General features: G+C 34.2%; 8 protein-coding genes across 8 annotated transcripts; 3 read left to right on the forward strand and 5 right to left on the reverse strand. All coding sequences in view use genetic code 12, as the record gives it.

The window, feature by feature from the left end:
* Window positions 1–378: 378 nt before the first annotated feature.
* On the reverse strand, window positions 379–2,802 carry J8A68_003253 (leucine-rich repeat domain-containing protein; the record flags this gene model as incomplete). Its single annotated transcript, XM_049407089.1, has 1 exon — window positions 379–2,802. The coding sequence occupies one exon, from the start codon at window positions 2,800–2,802 to the stop codon at window positions 379–381; it is 2,424 nt and encodes an 807-aa protein (XP_049263485.1).
* Window positions 2,803–3,092: 290 nt separating this feature from the next.
* J8A68_003254 (uncharacterized protein) lies at window positions 3,093–5,357 on the forward strand (the record flags this gene model as incomplete). The annotated part of the gene is made up of 1 exon (XM_049407090.1): window positions 3,093–5,357. The coding sequence occupies one exon, from the start codon at window positions 3,093–3,095 to the stop codon at window positions 5,355–5,357; it is 2,265 nt and encodes a 754-aa protein (XP_049263486.1).
* A 395-nt stretch (window positions 5,358–5,752) lies between these two features.
* Window positions 5,753–7,801, reverse strand: ILV2 (acetolactate synthase catalytic subunit; the record flags this gene model as incomplete). Its single annotated transcript, XM_049407092.1, has 1 exon — window positions 5,753–7,801. One exon carries the CDS (start codon window positions 7,799–7,801, stop codon window positions 5,753–5,755), a length of 2,049 nt encoding a protein of 682 aa, XP_049263487.1.
* A 1,138-nt stretch (window positions 7,802–8,939) lies between these two features.
* MEP1 (ammonium permease) lies at window positions 8,940–10,547 on the reverse strand (the record flags this gene model as incomplete). The annotated part of the gene is made up of 1 exon (XM_049407093.1): window positions 8,940–10,547. The coding sequence occupies one exon, from the start codon at window positions 10,545–10,547 to the stop codon at window positions 8,940–8,942; it is 1,608 nt and encodes a 535-aa protein (XP_049263488.1).
* A 2,336-nt stretch (window positions 10,548–12,883) lies between these two features.
* On the reverse strand, window positions 12,884–14,164 carry J8A68_003257 (uncharacterized protein; the record flags this gene model as incomplete). Its single annotated transcript, XM_049407094.1, has 1 exon — window positions 12,884–14,164. One exon carries the CDS (start codon window positions 14,162–14,164, stop codon window positions 12,884–12,886), a length of 1,281 nt encoding a protein of 426 aa, XP_049263489.1.
* Window positions 14,165–16,125: 1,961 nt separating this feature from the next.
* On the forward strand, window positions 16,126–18,567 carry GFA1 (glutamine--fructose-6-phosphate transaminase (isomerizing); the record flags this gene model as incomplete). The annotated part of the gene is made up of 2 exons (XM_049407095.1): window positions 16,126–16,130; window positions 16,380–18,567. 2 exons carry the CDS (start codon window positions 16,126–16,128, stop codon window positions 18,565–18,567), a joined length of 2,193 nt encoding a protein of 730 aa, XP_049263490.1.
* Window positions 18,568–18,931: 364 nt separating this feature from the next.
* J8A68_003259 (uncharacterized protein) lies at window positions 18,932–19,246 on the reverse strand (the record flags this gene model as incomplete). Its single annotated transcript, XM_049407096.1, has 2 exons — window positions 18,932–19,159; window positions 19,238–19,246. 2 exons carry the CDS (start codon window positions 19,244–19,246, stop codon window positions 18,932–18,934), a joined length of 237 nt encoding a protein of 78 aa, XP_049263491.1.
* Window positions 19,247–20,608: 1,362 nt separating this feature from the next.
* Window positions 20,609–22,390, forward strand: J8A68_003260 (cyclin-dependent serine/threonine protein kinase; the record flags this gene model as incomplete). The annotated part of the gene is made up of 1 exon (XM_049407097.1): window positions 20,609–22,390. One exon carries the CDS (start codon window positions 20,609–20,611, stop codon window positions 22,388–22,390), a length of 1,782 nt encoding a protein of 593 aa, XP_049263492.1.
* Between the last annotated feature and the right edge of the window lie 383 nt (window positions 22,391–22,773).

Here is a 22,773-nt window from a genome sequence, read left to right on the forward strand (position 1 = left end):
TAAGAACTTGTATCTCCAAAAGGTCATGCTAAATTAAAGAAAATAAAAATTATGGGACACTTTCCTGGAAGCGGTACCACCGCTTCACACTTTTGTACAACGCTATAGCGTCTCGGAAACTGTAGAGTTCAATACTCTCCAGATACAGCTAACTCTAGACGTCCGAGTCCGGAAAAGATTTAAATTCCTATATTCGGAGAGCTCTATTGTCCTTATCAGATCGGACTTCGGAAGTTGCCTAATAGGGAAACCATAATGGAAATAAGCATGAGGCAACTACAAAAAAGCTGGAGTTTCATCCGGAGATAACCTCTCTTGGAAATAAGGATAAATCCGGTATACTTTAACTTTATTCTACGAGATATACGTCTATAAAGGCTATGTTGGTCTACGAGGTACCGGCTCAGCCACGTCTCCGAACTCCTGAACAAATAAAACTCTACTTGCTATGAAATTGGCATAAATTCCGTACTTAGATCCGGGGAAGAAATCAGTCACATGAATCCCCTCAAATTGTGCTACTGAATGATATTTCATACACAATGAATGGACTGCTTGTGGATCAATTTTGTTGAGCTCCAAACATAACTTACCCAATTTCTTTGGCCAGATTGCAAATTCAGCATTTGAAATTCCACAATTTTTCATTGATAAAGTGTGTAGCTTCCTAGGAATATGGAATCTTGGTTCTAGTTCCGACAGGTCTTTTATAATTCCAACTTGATTGCTTGAGATATCAAGAAAACGTAAGTTTGGAAGATTAGTTTCGCTACTGGCAGTCACGACTTCCGTACATCTAAATAATGATAAGTTCGTTAATGTTTCTGGAAAAGCGGAAAGATCAATCCTATCAAACTTGTTATTCAGTAAACAAACTTCTTTCAATCTCGAAAATTTTTTGAGCTTTAGCTTCTCAAACGTGCTTTGTGACAATTCACAATTATTCATATTCAATCGAATTAAATAGGGTAAGTTTAAATCAAGTAAATCCGATTCAGCGCAACGACAATTCGTAAAGTCTATTATTTCTAAGGTTTGAGGTAACCTATTCAACATTTCAAGATCAAAGTTGACACATTCAAACGAAAGCTCCCTCAAATTGGAAGGAAATTGAAATGTGGGGGATATGCTGTCAATCTTACATAATGCAAATTTGAGGATATGTAAGTTATTTGGAAATTTCATATTTAGCTCGCCTAATATTGGTTGGATGTTCATTTCAAATGTTTCTAAATTCGTCATTTTTGAAAAATCAGTCTCTCCAAGCGGAATTCCATCAAATGTTACTCTGTCTTTTATATTAGGAGATACAAGATTGCTCCCAAATACTATTTTCTTAAGGCTGGGCAATTCCAATAGATTGGAGTCGGGACTCTTTATGGGTGAACCGGAATATACAAATGTTTCAATTCCCTGAGGGAAATAAACATAGTTAGTACTTTCGTCATTATATGTAAAACCATGAATTGCCTCTAGGAAAAAGTATTTCAATCCTTTCGGCATATGGAAATTGGCAAAATCCATCATGTATTGAATTGAGAGCAAACTTAAACGGCTTACATTATCAGGAATTCTCCAAGTTGAATCAATCGTAGTAAAGGGACTATGCAAGTACAAGACTTTCAAACTTTTCGGAAGTTTGAAGTGATGATCAATTTTGAATACTTTATCATCCTTAATAAACGGATGTTCTAAAACACAAGCACTCATATCAATATCCCCCCACATGTCCGGAGTCATGACCTGTATTATATTCGTATTCTCAAAATAGAATTCCTGCAAAGTTTCAGGAAACGTTGCCTCATAAAACAAGGAATAATAAAGCGTCAATCCGAAAGAACCATGAATATCTAATCTAGTTATATGCTCTGGACCCACAAATAAATCATTAAAATGACAATTGCATAAACATTCGTCATACCTAAAGGATTTCAAATTTTCAGGCAACCTAATAGGCTCATCAATCCAACATCCTGTGATAGCCAACGATTCCAATCCTTCACTGGCTGCCAAATCGAGATCTTTAGAAAATGTCGGGGCATCCTCTAGGCATTTGAGCTTGACGTGCTTAATTGTTTGTGGTAATTCAACTGTTGTGTTCACTCCTGGAAATAATACATACCCAACGTATGTTAATGATTCGGGAAAAACATCTTTATCGCATTGATAGAGATTTCTTGTTACCAAGGAATCTAGATTCGGATGCTGCCTAAAAAACTTCTCAAAATCGATTATAGTGCCCTCAGGAACTTCGATATTTCGTATTCTGGTAGGAAATTTTATATTGTCTAGCCATCTATCAACTTCACTATCAAATACTTCACTATAATAATTCAAATCATATTTCTGAATCATAGCAAACAATTGCGCTAAGGTACTTGCAAGCTGTGGGCTCTGTTCATACACTTGATTAAACCTAATTTTCTCTACTTTTTGCAAGAATGTCAAATTTGTCATTAAAAGTGATATAAGTAATTGTAAACTATGGAATGTAATTTCTGCGGGTATAAATTCAGGGTAATCCTCAATGAATTGGGAAAATGCATACATTGAACCAAATACACACCCAGAATTGACTTTATTACCAAAAAAGGGTTCAGCTTTGGGTGTTCGCATACCAGTATAACATGTTGATAAGGAATATGCATAAGGATCATTAACCAAGGTTATCTTTTCATAAAACTTCCTGAAAGTATAAGAACCAACCCAATTGTCTAATTCAACCAATTTCTTCCAATCATCACGTGGTAAGAAATCAATTATAAGTTGAATAATTTCTTTAGGTAATTTACAAAGGTCCATTCTTTTTAAGTTTGTTAGCAGAAAGCCAATATTCGACAGGGGGCTTCTGTACTTTGGTGGATGCGATGCCAGAAAAAAACGATAAGGTTAGACAGGGATTAAAACAAATTGATTCCCCCACACATTCAAAGTTTCAGGAACCAAACAGAAAGTAAGTCGTGCAAGTTTCAATTTAATTTTTTGCAATTTCAGTGGATTTGAATGATGATTGATAAACCACATGGAGAAACACTCCCCACACGGAAAATGCAAATTGATTATTGACAAGAGCGACATCAAGGTACATGAACATGCAGTTTTCAGATCTCCCACCTGAAATCATTCAGATTATAATTGATTCACTTCCGCTTGATTGGTTGGGCTACTTGAAAAATTCCCCGGAATGGATCAGTCACTTTGCTTTTAGAGCCTATTATAGAAATATATCACATTTCCCAAGATATCAGGCTCGCCTGCCACCAGAAGGAGATCCTTGCTATTATAACATATTGGATGAGTCCAAATCGCCCTTTGAGTTAGATTTTGAGAAGTTTGTGAACTTTTGGAATTTTGATGAGTTGCGGTCGTTTTTTCATACGCATCCCCATTTTAGCCCTTCTCAGATAGCTTTTGAAAATGCAGATTCGCTCATAAGATTCAATAATCTTTATAAGGGAGTAGTAGAAAGTGCCGAAAGAGTTATTATTTGCACTCTCCATCCAATACCTGACAATGAAATGATATCTTTGAGGAAAGTACCTCATCTCATCTATAGAGCATGGTGGACAAAGCGACCCGATGAAGACTTGTTCCCAGTGGAAGATGAGACATACTTAGAATCTTTTAGGGATGTTATTGATAAGGTCGGATTGGTAGAGGTGGATTGTATTCCCACCCCACGGGGTCACTTTCGAAGTTTATCATTCGAAGCTGGGGTACTTAACGGGGATGAGATACATAAAGTAGAGTTGCCGGAGTTTTTAACCTATATTGAACTTAAAACCTGGATGGGAAATGATAGTGTTAAGAAATTGAAATTGGAGTCGGCTAACCACGTGAAACATATTTCTTTTAAAGACGGATATTTTGATGGATTTGATAGCATTGAACTTCCTAAAGGATTGAAAACCCTACAATTACGGAATTGTAGCATGTTGGGGTTTACTCATTTTGATGCATTTGACTATTTGAATACGTTGATAATAGAGTACGGATCCTCACCAAAATTTTGTTATGACTGTTTTATTAATACGGTACTCCCAAATTCCCTAAAGAAATTAGTAGTTCGAATTGATCCTTACTTGTATAGGATAGATGAAGAGTTTATTCCGCAACACCAAGAATTCTTCGATCATGAGAAAAGGTTTATCGTTGACTATAGGGTTAAGTTACCCAAAAAATTAGTGGAATTCCATTTAGATGGTTATGGATACATAGCAATAAACCATACTTGGAAGATGCCCGATATAATATCTAGATTGGTGTTACTCAATATTCCTAAGATAGCCAATTTTGAAAAGTTACATCTTCCATTGCATTTGAAGGTATTTTTCTTTGAGAGCCTTGACTTGATTAGTTTGGAAGGCATTCAATTTCCCGAGAATTGCGAAGTCTTAGCAACAAGAAATGCTTATTTGCTGAAGGAAGCTTTCCATACCTGCAATTTATTGAAGTTAAGAAAGCTCAAAACGTTGAGTCTACTGAATGAACAGTCATGTTTAGGATACCTCCATGATTGGTTGTTACTGGAGGCCGACTTTAGCCATCTAACTGCCATAAGGCGAATTAACTTGAGTGGGATAAAGTCAAGTGCAGGTTTTGCCATGAAGGTACCAAATGAGCTAGAAGATCTCACAATTGTTGAGACTCTGATTAACAGCATCTCACCCTCATTTGAATTTCCAATATATCTAAGAAATTTTAGGGTAGCTTGTTTTCACCTTAACCTGAATATATTGAATAATTTGCCGTGTTGCTTGGAAAACCTAAGCGTTCATGCAGCCCATGCGGAGCCATTACATGAATCATTTAAGAACTTTTATAGACTTCGAAATGTGGAATTAGACTTCCCCATAGATAACACATCCTTTGCAAACATGCACCTAGAGAGATTTCAAGGGATATCAAATCTAACATTGCATACAGCCATGACACATTTAGACACCTCGCAATTACCACCTAGTCTTATAAACCTTAGATTGCTGGCGCCATTGACATCCATAGACGGTGACTTTCAAAGGCTCAAAAACTTAAGATGTCTCGGTTTGTGGTATTGCAATCCTGGACGTATCTATGAAAACCGTGGATGCCTTCTTTCCCTAAGTCCACTGTTGGCTGTATTAGCGTTGGAAAAATGTGAAGGGTATAGGTTCAACTTGGTGGAATGGACCACTTCGCTCAATTGGTTAGGGGTGGATTTCTTTGAAAAGCCTTGTATTGATGATATCGTGGAAATGTGTGAGTTTTATGTTCGTTATAAGAAAACGTATATTGATCTCAATTTTAAAGATCCAAGGTTGGAGGTGTATGATCGGCGTTGGGTACAATCGCACAACAAGGTCAAAAAATGTGAATGAGTCCGCTCCACCGTTTACAAAAACAAGTTTTCGCAGCCAATAAGTTTCTTACACTGGCCCTCTCGCTCCCGCTTGTATATCTGTATATCTGTGTATTTACAGAGCTATTAAATTTATAGTTCGATTTAATACAAAACTGTTCTAATATTTAACAATGGGTTTTCTTTGACCGATACTAATTAATAGATATATAAATATAAATAAAAGTTTACTAAAATCTTATTCACAAGAAACGAAACCAAACAATTCTCACTATAAAAACACAAAAAAAAAATCAAACTTTAACACAAGCATACAAAAGCAGACTGTAACAAAATATAAAAACCGAAATAAAAAGACTATTTAAATGCAAAAAATTCTAAAACGTTGAAGTTGGTAGATTAATGTCTTTAAACTTAATATTTCCCTCCAGTTCTTTCTCTTCTTAAATCATTTTGTTGTTTTTCAAGTTCAGGATCCCAAATAATGAAATCATCAAGGGCCTTACCAGCAGGAACCATAGGTAAAACAGGAACTTTCTTTTCAACAAGAACTTCCAAAAGAACAGGACCTTTACAATCCAAGAATTCTTTAATACCAGGAACTAATTGTTCTTGAGTTTCAATTCGAATACCATGAAGACCCATAGCATCAGCTAATTTCATAAAGTTTGGATTTGATTGATGAGTATGAGAATATCTATGTTCGTAGAAAAGTGATTGCCATTGAGTAACCATACCTTGTTCTTCATTATTTAAAACACATACTTTAATTGGAGCACCAGCTTGAACAGCAGATGATAATTCCATTAAAGTCATATTGAAAGAAGCATCTCCATCAATATCAATAACAAATGCATCTGGTTTGGCAACTTGGGCACCAATGGCAGCAGGTAATCCGAAACCCATAGTACCTAAACCACCAGAAGTGATCATGGTTCTTGGTTTGGTCCAAGTAACATGTTGAGCGGCCCACATTTGATGTTGACCAACCCCGGTAGTATAGATAACTTCTTTGTCATAAGTCATTGCTTGTTTGGAGATTTCACGAATTAAAGTTTGTGGTTTAATAAGGGAACCTGGAGTTTCTTCTTGATAAGCATATGGGTATTTTTCTTTCCAAGCTTGAACTTGCCCTAACCATTCTGGTCTAGATTCAACTGAATTCACTAATGGAATGAATGATTTCAAGTTAGTTGCGACATCACCTTCAACAGCTTCAGTAGCTTCAACAACCTTGTTAATATTCTTTGGTGAGATTTCAAAATGAAGAATACCACCTCTACCTTCAGAGGCAGCTAATTTTGCTTCTGGGGCAAATTTGGCAATGTTACCAGTAACTCTATCATCGAATCTAGCACCAAGAGCGATAATACAGTCAGCATTTTGCATGGCAATATTGGCAGCCGCAGAACCGTGCATACCTAACATATCTAAGGATTTTGGATCTCTTTGATCAAAAGTACCTAAACCTTGTAAAGTAGTAGTGACTGGAATACTGGCCTTTTCAGCTAATTCTTTCAATAATTGAGTACCATCTTCACTATTTAAAATACCACCACCAACATAAAGAATGGGTTTCTTGGCTTTGTTTAAAATATCAGCTGATCTTCTGATAGCTTGAGCAGTGAATTCATTTGCTGCTTTTCTAGTGATTTGACTCAATGCATTTGATGGTAAAGTAGTGTTAATTGGGATAGCTTCTTTTAAGATAGATCCAGTAACATCCTTTGGTAAATCAACTAAAACTGGACCTGGTCTACCAGAAGTAGCAATTTCGAAAGCTTCATTTATACGTCTTGGTAATTCAGCTACATTCTTAACCATAACGTTCCATTTAGTACATGGTCTCGAAATACCAATCATATCAGCTTCTTGGAAGGCATCGGTACCAATTGCAGAAGTTGGGACTTGACCAGAAAACACAACCAATGGAACACCATCCATTAAAGCATCTTGCATTGGGGTGACGACATTGGTAGCACCAGGACCGGAGGTAACTAAAACAACACCTGGTTTTCCACTTGCCTTTGCATAACCTTCAGCCATGTGACCAGCACCTTGTTCATGTCTAGGTAAGACGAATTTAAATTTATCTGAGTTATAAATGGCATCGAAAACAGGTAAAATGGCACCACCTGCATAACCAAACACAGTATCAACATTATGTCTCAACATCATTTCGTGAAAGATTTCACCACCGGTTAAACCAATGAATGAGTCATCCATTGCTGGTTTGATTTTTTGGGGACGAGCAGTGGTTGCAGTAGCGAAATTATGACGATTAGAAGCTCCATTTCCATTTGTTTCTGCGTTAAAGGCAGGAGATGGTTGTGGTCTTACAGCAGCAGCAGCACTAGCGGCAGCAGGAGCTCTGACTGTTTTTGTGATTGATCTTGCTGAAATCTTAATAAGATTTGATGTCCTTTGACAATTTCTTATGGATCTTAAATTACGAGAGATCATTTCGTTTGATATTATTCTTGTAATTAAGTTTTATGAAGGAAGGAAGGATATACAAAAAGGCTATTAAAGCTGAAAACTTGAAAGTGATTAAAGAGGAAGAAGAAGAAGAAGAAAGAAAGAAAAGAATTGAAAGTTTTAAACCCCCCGGAATGATTTAAAGTTAAATGAAAAATTTTTGGAATTTGCGTATGAGTCAATGCACCTTTCGGTCAGCTGAAAAAAAAAAAATCGCAAGACAATCAAACCACCCGCAAAATTCAAAGAAAAAATTCAAAGAAAAATAAATAAACTTCGATTCCGGAAGTAAAGTCCGTTAACGGCGAAGAATGGACGAACGGAATACATTTAACAAGATTTTACGTACAATATGTTAATATTTATCTCAAAACTTGGAAATTTGTTTAAAGGAGATATTACTATTGATTTGTATTTAATTTGTTAAAAATCTCAATAGTACTATAAGAGTCTTAGCCTAAGCTTCGTTAGGGCTGTTCCCTAATATATTCTCAGCTTATCGGAGGGTAATATGAGACAAATATGTACTACAGTAATTCCATAACCTCACTTATCAACCCCCACAATATCCCGCTAACCGGGATTTGAGTTATGACTTCCATGCATCTAGACTACATTCCAATTCATTTCATATGCACCATGGTTAGATGCACTGTGATGTCCCTGAAAATGGACAAGTCACCTGACTCAAGTCACATGATTATTTAATCACGTGAGTATTATCACGTGCTGGATTTTCCCCATTTTTTTTTTTCAAATTTTTATTCTCCACCGATTCCGTCTCTCTTAAAGATGTAATTCATCACCCTATTTGATTTGACAGATTTTCCAATTACCCCAGATTCGATCTGCAAGTCTACTACAATTCAGATAATGAAAGTTATTCCATAAAAACACAAACTATCTTTTAAATTGAATCCATACTATATATAAAAAAATTAGATTAAAAGAAGAACCAAAGTCTTATAAACAAAGAATTAAAAACTGAAACTAAGGGGGAAAGAAACCAAACCATTTTATAAATAAAAAAAACACTCTCAAAATGAAATCTATTATCCGTAACTATTACTTTTTTTGTTTTTGTTAATTTTTAGCATTTTGCTTTTTGATGTTGCTGTCGCTTTTAAGATTGACTGCTGGATGAGGTATCTACCTCAGTATGTTGTTGATTATGTTGGTTATGATGATCTTGCTTTTCTCTTGGAGTATATGGTTGTGGGTCATGCTCAAGATCAACCTTTTCGTCGGTGATATTTTCATGATGTGATGCTAATGAAGTTGCTTCGTATACTTCAGGTCTTCTGGATGATACCATAGTTAAATGAGTTCCGTCAACTACCATACTTGCGTGTTGATCAATAATCAGGTTTTGTAAAGTTGGATTAACGGTTGGATTACCCCAATCTAAGAAGTCTCTTCTGACTTCAACATAATCATAGGCGAATTCACCAATTTGATCTTCATCAATACCAACTTCTTCAGCATTATAATCAATTCTAAGGTGTAATCCTGGAATTTTGTTGATGACAAAACATAAGATGGCAGTGACAACAGCAGAATAGGCAGCGGTAGCAAGGATATAAACAATTTGAATATATAATTGTTTCCAATTTTGATCGAGCCAACCACCTTCATGATCAGTAACGTTATCATAACCAAGAACGGTTGCAGAACCAAAAAGGGCATTAAACAATAATCCAACAACACCAGCGATTCCGTGCTCAGCTAACACATCAAGGGAATCATCAACACGACATAAGTATTTAATCTTAGTGGACAAGTTACAAACAACACCTGCGGTTATACCTAAGATAACAGAAGCCCAAAGTGGAATACAACCTGAAGATGGAGTGGCAGCAACTAAACCGGAAATACAACCAGAACAGACAGCAACCATGGACCATTTATTTTCTAATCTGAAATCCAAAAGACACCAAGAAATAGCACCAAATGCGCCACAGATATGAGTATTCATCATACTATAAGCAACTTTTAAACTTGGATTACCACATGAGAATCCATTAAAGAATAACCAACCGACATACAATAAGGAAGTACCTAAAAAGATTGTGGAAATATTATGAGGACGATAATTAATCATTAAAGTTTCATTTCTTCTACCCAAAAATGCGGAATATACAAATGCAGAAACACCGGAAAGAATTTCAACTGGTCCACCACCAGCATAATCCAATACACCTGATTTATAATTAGCGGCCCATCCACCACCCCAAATCCAATTAACAACTGGACAATAGACAACGGTGGCCCAACAGAATAAGAAAACCATGGCAGGTAAGAATCTTCCTCTTTCAGCAATACATCCACCAGCTAAAATAGCTAATGTGACTAATAAGAATTGTAATTGAAATAATCCAAAGGCAATTTCAGGATAATCAGATTCGGTAGTTGTAGCTCCTAATAAATTTCTAAATCCAAAATAATGTAAATCTCCAATAAATCCATTTGAAGTACTTGAAAAGGCTAATGAATAACCCCAAAAATACCATTGGAATACTCCAATGAATGATGACATTATAACTATCCAAATCATTGCTAATGCTGACTTTCTTCTTGCTAACCCAGAATAAAGAAATGCCAAACCGGGTATCATGATCCAGATCACAGATGAAGCTATTGTGAATAGAAGCACAAAGCTTTGATTATATTGTGCATCTTGGGTGAATAATTCTCGTCTTGATAAGACTTTTGTTATTATTCCTTCTGACATATTGGGTTGTAGTATCTATGGGTGGGTTAGTTTGTTAGTCTAGAAGGGTAGTTGTATGAGTGATAAAGTATAAAAAAAAGTGAATGAAAATGAAAAGCTATAATTAATAAATAATTGAAAAACAAATAAAAGAGTGAAAAAGAAAGGTGCAGATTGAAAATGTTTTATATAAAGCCGGATAATATCCAAAACCACATTCATTGTATATTGTATAAGAAAATTTTATTATTATTAATTAAATTACATATGAGAGAGATAAAAGAGAATGAATCATCCATCGAAGAAATTATGCTTCCGGGTTTATAAAATAAAATAATAATTAATTTATTAGACAGAGATAATGAGCAGGCGACATCTAAAATCTTACTGATTTTTGCATCACCTGCACGTCGGGTTCTCAATCCCTTCACACATTTTTACCATCCAAAACAAGACTACCACTCCAATCCTAATGACAGTTTTCTTACATATCCTGAAACTAGAACATGTGGACATACTTCTGACATGTTGTATTTAAGCTTCCTTACCGTCCAGGATACTATCCATCATCAAACTTAAAACGCTATCATTCTGAAAATGTCTTTCTTTTTTGAACTGTTTTGATAAAAATATTGTTTTTGCATCCTAAAGCTTAAAAAATAATTGACAGGATTGTAATTTCTTTTTTGATTTACAGGTTAGTTCCATTATCTTTAATCAGACCAATTAAATCATAAAATGTAATCTGATAATTACAGTTTAGTATCGGATATTTTACAGGTTGGACCTTGAGGCTTATCTCAGTTGCAAAAAAAAGAGGGCATTATATGCAGACCCATTTCATGTGAGTTTATTATTTGCTATCAAAAAACTTTTCACACGTAATACAAAGCAGCTTTAACGAAGGAGATCAAAAATATGAAATTGCGTATATGATGATGATGATAAGGTGAAACATAGCCAGATCATTCGATAGTCCCAATTATTTATCTTCTCCACAATTCATCTTTAATTAGAATGGAATTTTTCTCATTACGAATAAGCAATTGTCATCAGAATTCTGGTTTTGCTAATTCTGGTTCTCATCTCTTTATTACGCGACTCCTGGTTTTGAGATCAATAGTCAGCTGATACTCTTCACGTCCTACACCCTACGCTAACCGAAACCAAAGACTCAACTTTTTTTGTGTGCTTTCAGGGAATGAACATAAAAGAACATCCAATGAAAAAATGCCTTATCTAAAGGAACAACTTTTCCGTAATTTTTTTCCAGTGTGCATATAACGCGCTTATCGAAATTTTTTAGATTAACCGATTCCGCAATTTTCCGAATAGAAAAATATAAAATTGCTTTTTGCCGTTCTTTTCCATATTAGAGTTACGTACAAATTGACAGGTTTTGCGGCCAATTTTTGGCTGCAGTTGTGTGTTTACTTTTTCGCTTATGGCGTATAGAGTTAGCGAGGTAATGAATTGAAATGGCATTTGCAAGGGAAAGAAACGGATTTTGCAATTTTGCAACTGATTCCATTGAATCAATGTATCTCTGTTTTTGTTTTTGCTTTTTTCAGTTGCAAACTTAATACGATCCAATTAAGATAGTCGAAATGAAGAAAAATTCTTGCCAACCCCTGCCCTTGGTAATTATTACTTCGATAAGCAAGTAAAAAGACGAATTAAATCAGCCCATAAGACCCTTTCTATACGCCAAGTATGCTTTTTGAGGGGCATATTGTGGGAAATAGTTTGGGAAGGTTACTCACAAAGGCTTGATTCAACGATGAGCTGGAGGTTGGTTCTATGGCCTGGAAGGACAAGAGTTCGCCACATCGTTCCACTTTATTACCTCTAATCGAAACTTGGAAATGACGAGAGCCTGTGACATCGTATGACTTTATTTTGGGTATGAAAACAGCGAGATATTTCTCCAAGTGTCATGTATCCCCCCTCCCTCACATGCGATTTTCATCAAAGATCTTCGATTTTTCCAAATGTTTGTAATTACATGAGATCTTTCACTACGCAGTGACTTACTTCCCTGTGAAGGTAAAATGCAGCAGTCTGTAACTTACGCAGCTAACTGGTCAATTTAACATCGAGGAAGATTCATTTTTGTTTCCTAGCTCACCCCCTCTTCCCGGGAAATACTTCTAAGTTGGTGTTGTCCGAACACTTCCCGGGTCCCTGGTCTGTCATATATAAAACGGTAATTTATACGAAGAATAAATTACGTCTCCACGTTGACCCTTCGATCACATTTCAGACAATAACCATTGGTTTCTAAATTTTCTAATAAATACATGATAAAGTTAAGTAACTATTTACAAGAATCGATTTTACTTAATTCATACTCCCAGTTATTCAATTTCGCCCTTTTTAGCTTCCTTTTTCTCTTCATATTTTTCATAAAAATGAAAAATTTCAAACAACACTTCTACCAAAATCAATAAAATAATAATCAATTCTAATCTTGTACTTTTCTTTTCATTTAAAACACTTAAAAATGCTCGTTGTTCTTCAGTTGCATAATCTAATTTCCGATTCAAAATTGCAATTCTTGAATTTATATCAAGTATTGCCGATACTGAATTATAAATCTTTTCTAAAGTTGGTTCACCCCAATATAAATCAGGAGTATCAATTAATTCACTATATAAATTCAATTTCCCTCTTAATAAAAACAATTTCCCCGTCAATTTCAAAAATTCATGTTCTGATGCTGTGATTTGATATCCATTGGCTAAAATTTCTGAATTTTCTTTGGCGATAGATAAATGTTCTTCTAATTGATCTTCCAAAATCGATAATCTTGTCGATCTCGATATCCCGACAGCAAAGGCTGCCATATCTAATATCCTTTTTTCTTGAGAAATACCTTGAATAATCATAATCTCTCCATGCAAGTAAGAATTCCCATTATTTAATGGGGATTTCGGTAATGATTTCAATTCAATCCAATCTAAATCCTCACTCTCAAATACCTCATATCTACTCTCGATTGAAGATTTAATAATCGGTAAGAATTTAACAAGAATTTCATCTTCATCAAGATTCCAACCCACTAAAGTCCCATTTGATAATATCATAAGATTACCCGGTTGATCAGAACTAACATCATGACAAGTTATATTTATGACTTCTTCCGGGATGATTATTTGATAATCATATCCTTGAATACATGGCAATAATTTCTCAAAATTAATCGATTCCCCCACGGTAACTGATGTAACTGAAGATAAATATTTTTCTAATGGTTTCGATGCTCCTGGATATGAAGAAGTTTCACGATTTTCATGTAATAATGATAGTATATAACTAGTTGATTCATTTTGGAAGGATGGGTTTGTGCGACGAAGGTTCTGAGCGGCTTTTTTCTTGTTTTGAGGGGTGGCTTTAACTCGTTTAATTGGTTGATGGGACTTCTGGACTGATGGCGAATGTGTTGTGGGTGAGCTTGATGATGGTGATTTGGGAGGGACTCTTTCGATGTCGATATTGGATGAGAATGATGATGGTGGATTGGAGTTGAAACGAACGAATGAGATTGTGGTCGTCCGAGGAAGTCTTGATTTAAGGGGGGTGACAAGGGATAATGCTTGTTTGGAAAAGATCCTGCTGGGTAATAATAATCTGCTCATCGGGGAAAGGGCAAGACTCTAATTGGTATAAATATTGTTTGTAATGGAATTAATTATTATCTGCGAAGGGGAGTATGGGGAAATAATCTTGTGTATATATAAATATGTATTAAAGATGAGAACTGGATTGATTTAAATCATAAGAAAGGAGGGTAACATACCAGTGTTTCATTTGGAGATGGATTGCTAGGCTACACGCCCGACCCCGAAAAAATTAATCACGTTTATATCACGTGATGTCATTTTGCAGATTTGGTCAATTATGATCAACAAATGTATTAAATAACCTATAAGAATGGCTTAGTGCAGAAAGGAAAAGCCTCGGGTTCTGGAAGAGTTGTTCAAGTAGATAAAGAAGGATTGATGAATCCTTCGGCTCGTTTGACCGTTTTATTTTTTTGCCGGTTTGTTTAAATATTGGTTAAAAAATTGCTGCAAAGTTTTCATCTGGGGTCTTTCTCACGTTGTGACTAAAAATGCAATTGAAGAAAATACTCGAGGCTATGAATCACCAGTAACTACAATTTATATTAGAAGATTTCTCATTAGTATTAGCAGTAATGAATTCATTGAATTCATATGTAGAAGTGGACGATTCCCAATTCTTCGGTGACTATAAAAGGTAGACTTCCAATTGGAAATGTACACATTCTGCATACTAAACGAAAGGGGCCAGTAAAAAAATCTATACTGAGGGGTCAGCCATTACGTGATGACAATCAATGAAATCTTAAGTTCGATCTGGCATTTTAGTTCAAAAACACTCGTTAGGATGTTTGCAGATGCACTCCATTCCCAAGAAAAAAACACGCATAGGGGACCTGGCTGGTAAACAAAAATACCGTGATGTCATTCTCCTTGTATTGACAACATAAGAGTTCCAATAGGTATGTGAATCAATCAAAATCTTCCCAAGTCCGAAGAATGAAGAAGAAACATTGCTATTTTTAGAAGTCAATGATTTCTCTCGAAATGAATGGGTGGGAATAACGGTTATTGAAGCTTTTGTGTAATTAATTATCTGAAACAAAAAAATTGTATTGTTAAAGAAAAAACTATGAGAGAAAGAGAGATGAGTTAATAAAAAATGAAACGCAAATGGAACTTTAAATTAAATTAGTGCAAAATTTCATCAGAAGTGAACACCGTTTTTTTTAATTATGAAACAATTCCTCCAATAAAAAAGAAAGCAACAGTATCGTTATTATTGAATTATAATTCAAAGAATGAGAGGTGTTATTATACGGCTGATAATTATTCATGATGCACAGTACTAGTATTTATTGTAAAATATAAAGAAAATTGAAACATTAATCTCCAGTGTTACATTTTATTATTGACATATAAAAAAGTTAGTTCCTGTATATAAGTAATTCAAACACTAAAGATCATGGCTTTATTGTTTTAAAAATCAGTTTAATATTTTTAATTTATCTCAATTAGGTTAAAATTAATTTTGCAGCATTCTCTCGAGCCATGATTGCTATAAATAGAAGTATTCACTAACTATCTATGTCTTGTTTTTTATGATACAAAGAAAGAAAGTTACACAGCCAAATTGTTTGTGATTGACGATGATGGATGAAGTATAATTTGATATGCCAAGTATTAAGTCATATTTTTCTAGTTGTAGGTTCTAAATTTAGAAAAAAAAATAGAACGGGTCGTTTAATTGTAAAGTGTATAATTCATACTGCGTTCCACACTTAAAAAAAAAAGGATTAAAAAATAAAAAGGAATGAAAAAATGGGCGGTGTATTTATTTATTTTTGTGTCTGAGTGTCTGAGTTTAGAAAACTGTCAATTTTTTGTTTCTTACACTTTTCTTACTGTTTCCTACTTTATAATTTAAATTGAATAAGTTTTTCCTTAAAATTCAATTTTCTTTCTCTTTTGTCTCTTTTCTCTTTTTTTTTACAACAGACAGTCAATTTTTTTTTAAAGAAACAATATCATATATCATGTGGTATGTAGAGATTTACAACTGATTCAAATATATAAACAGACAACGTTACCCCCCTACCTTACTCCATCCATCCCTCCGCAACAACAACAATTAAACAAGAACATCCAACAAAATGACCAGCTAATAATTCCATTAACTAGGCTAAGTTGTACCAATTGGAGGGAAAGATAAGGGAGAGAAGGTGTCTGTTTTTTTTATTGCATAGCAATTTAATATGGCCAGTATTTTACTAACAAATGTCTTTTATAGTGGAATTTTCGGTTATGTCAACTTTTTAGTTGATAAATCAAGAGGTGAAATTATGGACACTCTTATAGATGGATTACAAAGATTAGAATATAGAGGATATGATTCTGCTGGTATTGCCGTTGATGGTGATGATCATTCTCCAGCAATTATTGTCAAGACTCCTGGAAAAGTTAAAGTTTTAAAACAAAAGATTATTGATGATGGTATTGATCGTACCACTATATTTGATAATCATGTTGGAATTGCTCATACTAGATGGGCAACTCATGGTCCACCAAAAGTTGAAAATTGTCATCCTCATAGATCTGATCCAACTGGTGAATTTATTGTTGTTCATAATGGTATTATTACCAATTTTGCTGCATTGAGAGAATTATTATTATCTAAAGGGTTTGTATTTGAATCCGAAACTGATACTGAATGTATTGCTAAATTATTTAAACATGTTTATGATTCTAATATTAAAGCTGGTAATGAAAATATCGATTTAAATGAATTGACTAAACAAGTTTTATATGAATTGGAAGGTTCTTATGGTTTATTGGTTAAATCTATTCATTATCCTGGTGAAGTTTGTGGTACTAGAAAGGGTTCTCCATTATTAGTTGGGGTTAAAACTGAACGTAAATTGAAAGTTGATTTTGTTGATGTTGAATTTCCAGAAGCTAATAAAGGTACTAGTACTCAAAATGGAAATGGTCGTCCATCTCATCATCTTCCTCAACAAAATGAATTGGGATTATTACCAGTTGCACCAGGTGAACAAAATTTAAGAACTTCTCAATCAAGAGCTTTCTTATCTGAAGATAATATCCCCATGCCAATTGAATTCTTTTTAAGTTCTGATCCTGCATCAGTTATTCAACATACTAAAAAAGTTTTATTTTTAGAAGATGATGATATTGCTCATATATATGATGGAGAATTACATATACATCGTGCCAGTACCAAGAATGCTGGTGAATCTACTGTTAGACCAATTCAAACTTTAGAAATGGAATTGAATGAAATTATGAAGGGTCCTTATAAACATTTTATGCAAAAGGAAATTTTTGAACAACCTGATTCTACTTTTAATACCATGAGAGGTAGAATTGATTTTGAAAATTGTGTTGTCACTTTGGGTGGATTAAAATCTTTTTTGCCTACTATTAGAAGATGTAGAAGAATTATTATGATTGCATGTGGAACATCATATCATTCATGTTTAGCCACCAGATCAATTTTTGAAGAATTGACTGAAATCCCCGTTTCAGTTGAATTAGCTTCTGATTTCTTGGATCGTAGATCTCCAGTTTTCAGAGATGATACTTGTGTATTTGTATCACAATCTGGTGAAACTGCTGATTCAATTTTAGCTTTACAATATTGTTTAGAAAGAGGGGCATTAACTGTTGGTATTGTTAATTCTGTTGGGTCTTCTATGTCTCGACAAACTCACTGTGGGGTTCATATTAATGCAGGACCTGAAATTGGGGTTGCTTCTACTAAAGCTTATACTTCACAATATATTGCATTAGTTATGTTTGCACTTTCTTTATCAAATGATTCNGCTTCTACTAAAGCTTATACTTCACAATATATTGCATTAGTTATGTTTGCACTTTCTTTATCAAATGATTCAAAATCAAGAACAGCAAGACATGAAGAAATTATTAAAGGATTACAAAAAATCCCAGCACAAATTAAAGAAGTTTTAAAATTAGAACAAAGAATTAAAGATTTATGTAATGATACTTTAAATGATCAAAAATCTTTATTATTATTAGGTAGAGGTTATCAATTTGCTACTGCATTAGAAGGTGCATTAAAGATTAAAGAAATTTCATATATGCATTCCGAAGGGGTTTTAGCTGGTGAATTAAAACATGGTGTATTGGCATTAGTTGATAATAAATTACCAATTATTGCATTTGCAACTAGAGATTCTTTATTCCCCAAAGTTATGTCTGCTATTGAACAAGTTATTGCAAGAGATGGTAGACCAATTGTCATTTGTAATGAAGGGGATGCAATTCTTGATAATGATAAAGTTCATACTTCTTTAGAAGTTCCACAAACTGTTGATTGTTTACAAGGATTATTGAATGTTATCCCATTACAATTAATAAGTTACTGGTTGGCTGTTAATAGAGGTATTGATGTCGATTTCCCTCGTAATTTGGCTAAATCAGTTACCGTTGAATAGATGTTTTTATTATTATTATGATTATTATTAGCTTTATGTTCTCTGTTGTTTTTCTTTTATATAATTAATTATTTACAAGTAACGTTTTCTCTAGTGTTTGTGTTTCTTAATAGTTTATTTAATATATTTAATAATTTATCAATCACAATCAGTCTGGTTATATTCTTTACTGAGAGAACAAAGAAAAAAAAAATTATAGGGACAATATTGGGACCACCCTTTCCCTCCCCCACGTATTCCCGAGGGCAAGTGAAATTTTAAGTGGCAATTTAACACTACGGTAGACGTGTAGATGATAATAAGTATATATACATTAGCTAGTACACATATATATAATAATAGTACACATACAACAATAAAGAAGCTACTTATCACTTCTATTATTTCTCAGGAAATGAGTTGAACTATTAAAATAACCAACACTAAAATCAAACATTGATTCACCAATATCTAAATACTTAGTAACATAATATTTCAATTGTTCATTTTCAATGGTATTTAAATTGGGAGTTAATCCAGTTGATCTATGAACTCCTGCTAAAAAACCGGAAACTATACATAAATCAATTCCAATATGAGCTATTTTACCTAACTATTACGGGGGGACATGTTAGTTAGTATCCATGGATAGGGGTTGATTGTGGAGAATATCGAATGGGAATGTACATACCATTAACATATATTATTACAAGTGATCTAATTGGTGGAAGTTACCTTATGGTAAGTAAGTAAGTGGTAGAATTATAGGTTTGCCCTTTAAATTAAAACCTAAGAAAATGGTTTTATAAATTTATTTTTATTTTTATCTCGTTTGATTTTGCGTCTGACATTTTATAATTTACAATTTTATTGTTTAACATTTCAGTGGCGAGAAAGAGAGAGAGAGAGAGAGAGACAAAGCCGAGACTGTGAGTTTGACCGAAGTTAAGATTACCCGGATACTGAAATATTCTAAGAGGCAGGCAAAAAAAAAATCAAAATGGACAACAACAAGCGTTGCCCCCCGCTCTCTGGTCATTTATCCTTAGTCTTGAACGTTGTATATAGGTAAGGAATGATAAATAGCAACTGAACGAGGATATAGTACTAAGAGGGATGTTGAAATGAGAGAAATGTTGATCTATTGATTGGAATGTTTTTCCTATAGGGTGTTTTTATATTTCGTCTAATTGATTGTAGTCAAATTTGGACACTCAGCAAATTTTACTATTGTCCCTAAGTAAGAGAATGTTGATTAATCGTCATTGAAATGACTAGGCTAGTCGGAAGTAGAGACCAATCACATGTTCTGACCAAAAAGTATGTTAAGTTGTTCTGAATATTACGTTGGAGATCCTTATTTTCCTAATAATTCGAGTGACAATGTTGAACGAATAATTTTACTCAGAGCTACTTATGGCCAATCCGAAATACCCAACAATATCCAATAACTGCTAACAATTCATTTAAGTTTATTTCCCAATACGGAACTCACTATCGGGAATGATTTCACACTACCATCCCATTTTTTCCAATCAGCATACGCTTTCCAAATAACTGGGCATATTTACTGAATCTTCAACTACAATAGGATGATATCCTAGTTCAGTAATATATCCCCAGTATAAAATTTTCTCTTTTGATTCGTGCTTACTTTGTTAAGTAATCACCAGCTTCTTTTAAAACTCTTTCCTTGTATTTCTTTTGCAATATTTATTGCAGAGAATCGCTTTTTTCAGCTGGTGTTCCCTTGAAAGAATATTGAAATGATATTATCTACTAAGGATCTATCTTACTTTTTAAAATTCCTGATGAATCATGCAAAGTTGAAAGAATGATGATTTGTTGATTTAAAGTATGTGCCTTGCACTCTCCGGGTAACCTTTTAATTTTTATTTATTGCGCGGCGACTGACAATGACAATTGACAGAACAAAAACAGAAGATGCTTAACCAGAAACAGTTGGAAAAAAAAGAACCAAAAAAACTTTGTTATATAAGAAGCTTCTTATTTTACTTCCTTGTCTTAATTCAATCAAAGAGAAGAATAATCATCATTCATAATGTCAGACAGATATAGACCACCACCAAAAGGACCCCGTTCTACTCGTGATTTTCATAGACCTGGAGCACCAGGAGCACCACCATCAGGTCCAAGTTCTCAAGGAGGTGGAAATACTGGAGGAGGAGGATATAGAACAACAACATCTTCTTCCTCATCATATAAAGACCGTGATTATTATGTCCCACCAGCCCCTAGAAGATATGGAGAACGGGATAATTATCGTCCAGATACCTATAAACCACCACCTAGGGGTCCAAAAGCGCCAGCACCAACAGGAACAACGACAACTACAACTACATCATCGTCAGACTCATCTTCATCAGTGCCTTCAATTGGTGCCAAGGCTCCTAGCACAGATAGAAATGAAAACCGTAATGAAAGGAATGATGAAAGAGGAACATCAAGATCAGGACTGGGATTGACATCGGGGATAAAGAGAAGTTTACCCTCCGGACCATCAAGTTATAGAAAAAGACGAGAAGTGGATGAATATTCCCAATATCGTGGTGGGTCGGGATATTCAAATGGACCAGGACCATCCACAATCAGACTCCCCCCAAAAGGCCCCAGACGAATTGGAAATAGTACTACTGGTGGTGGGTATTATGATGAACGATCTTCATTCATACCTGAAAAATCTAAATTGTTAAAACAATCTCAAATTTATTCAATTCGGATAAATAAAGCCCCATCAATATATCAAAGGATTCAACAAGTTGGAGAAGGGACCTATGGGAAAGTATACAAGGCAAAACATACCCAAACTAACGAATATGTGGCTATGAAACGATTACGATTAGAAACTGAACGTGAAGGGTTCCCCATAACCGCAATTCGGGAGATTAAATTATTATCATCATTTGATCATGAGAATGTGGTTGGATTATTGGAGATGATGGTTGAACATAATCAAATCTATATGATTTTTGATTATTTAGATCATGATTTAACTGGGTTATTATCCCATCCTGATTTGAAATTGAGTGAATGTCATCGGAAATTTATATTTAAACAATTGATACAGGGTTTGAATTATTTACATAAAAAAAGAGTCATACATCGTGATATTAAGGGGTCTAATATATTGATTGATAATATTGGAAGATTAAAAATTGCTGATTTTGGATTAGCTAGAACGATGAAGATATTGAATACGGGAGAATCACCTGATTATACAAATAGAGTAATTACAATATGGTATAGACCACCTGAACTATTATTGGGTGCAACCGATTATGGAAGAGAAGTTGATATTTGGGGAGTTGGATGTCTTTTAATTGAATTATATTGTAAGAATGCAATATTTCAAGGATATGATGAAGTAAATCAATTATTTAAAATTTTTAGTATAATGGGTACCCCCACACTCAAATCATGGCCAGAAATTGAAAAATTACCTTGGTTTGAAATGTTAAAACCAAAAATTAATGTTGTTAATAAATTTAAATCAAAATATGAATCATTGATGACAAGATCAAGTTTTGATTTAGCGGAGAAATTATTGGAATTAAATCCGAAGAATCGTCCAACTGCTGAAGAAGCATTACAACATGCTTATTTTAAGGAGGATCCTCAACCTGAACCATTGATGTTTTTGAAGGAATTAAAAGGGGAATGGCATGAATTTGAAACTAAAAAACAAAGAAGAAAGGAGAGAAAGAGATTACAAGAAGAAGAAGCGAAGATTAATAAATTGAATAAATCATTAAAAGATGATATTGATAGTGATGCGAAGAGTGAAAAGATCTTACTTCTGGTAAGTACTACTAATAATACATAATAATTAGTAATTATATATATCTTTTAATAAAAGTTGAAAAGAGAACACCTTAAAGGGTCTCATAAAGATCCGGTCTATAGACAAATAGAATCGTCATGTCATATCCATTAAACTATTTAAACGTTAGTATACAAGGGCATAAAAAATATATATAAACTGTCTCAATCAGGCAGAATACTTTTCAAAAAATTCAATGGCCATTCTAGCAACTTGTTCCGGTTGTTCTCTTTGTAAAAAATGTCCCAGATTAGGCAATATCTTAAACTCCACATTCGGAACATCTTTCAATCTCTTCGCTTCCAATTGTTGAAGTCTAATCGACATTCCACCATCCTCCTCACCCGTCATAATCAAAGTTGGAACTTTTTCAAAATCAACTTCCC

Source organism: Hemisphaericaspora subhashii, assembly GCF_019202705.1.
Source record: "Hemisphaericaspora subhashii strain CBS 10753 chromosome Unknown scaffold41, whole genome shotgun sequence".
Lineage (NCBI taxonomy): Eukaryota > Fungi > Ascomycota > Pichiomycetes > Serinales > Debaryomycetaceae > Hemisphaericaspora > Hemisphaericaspora subhashii.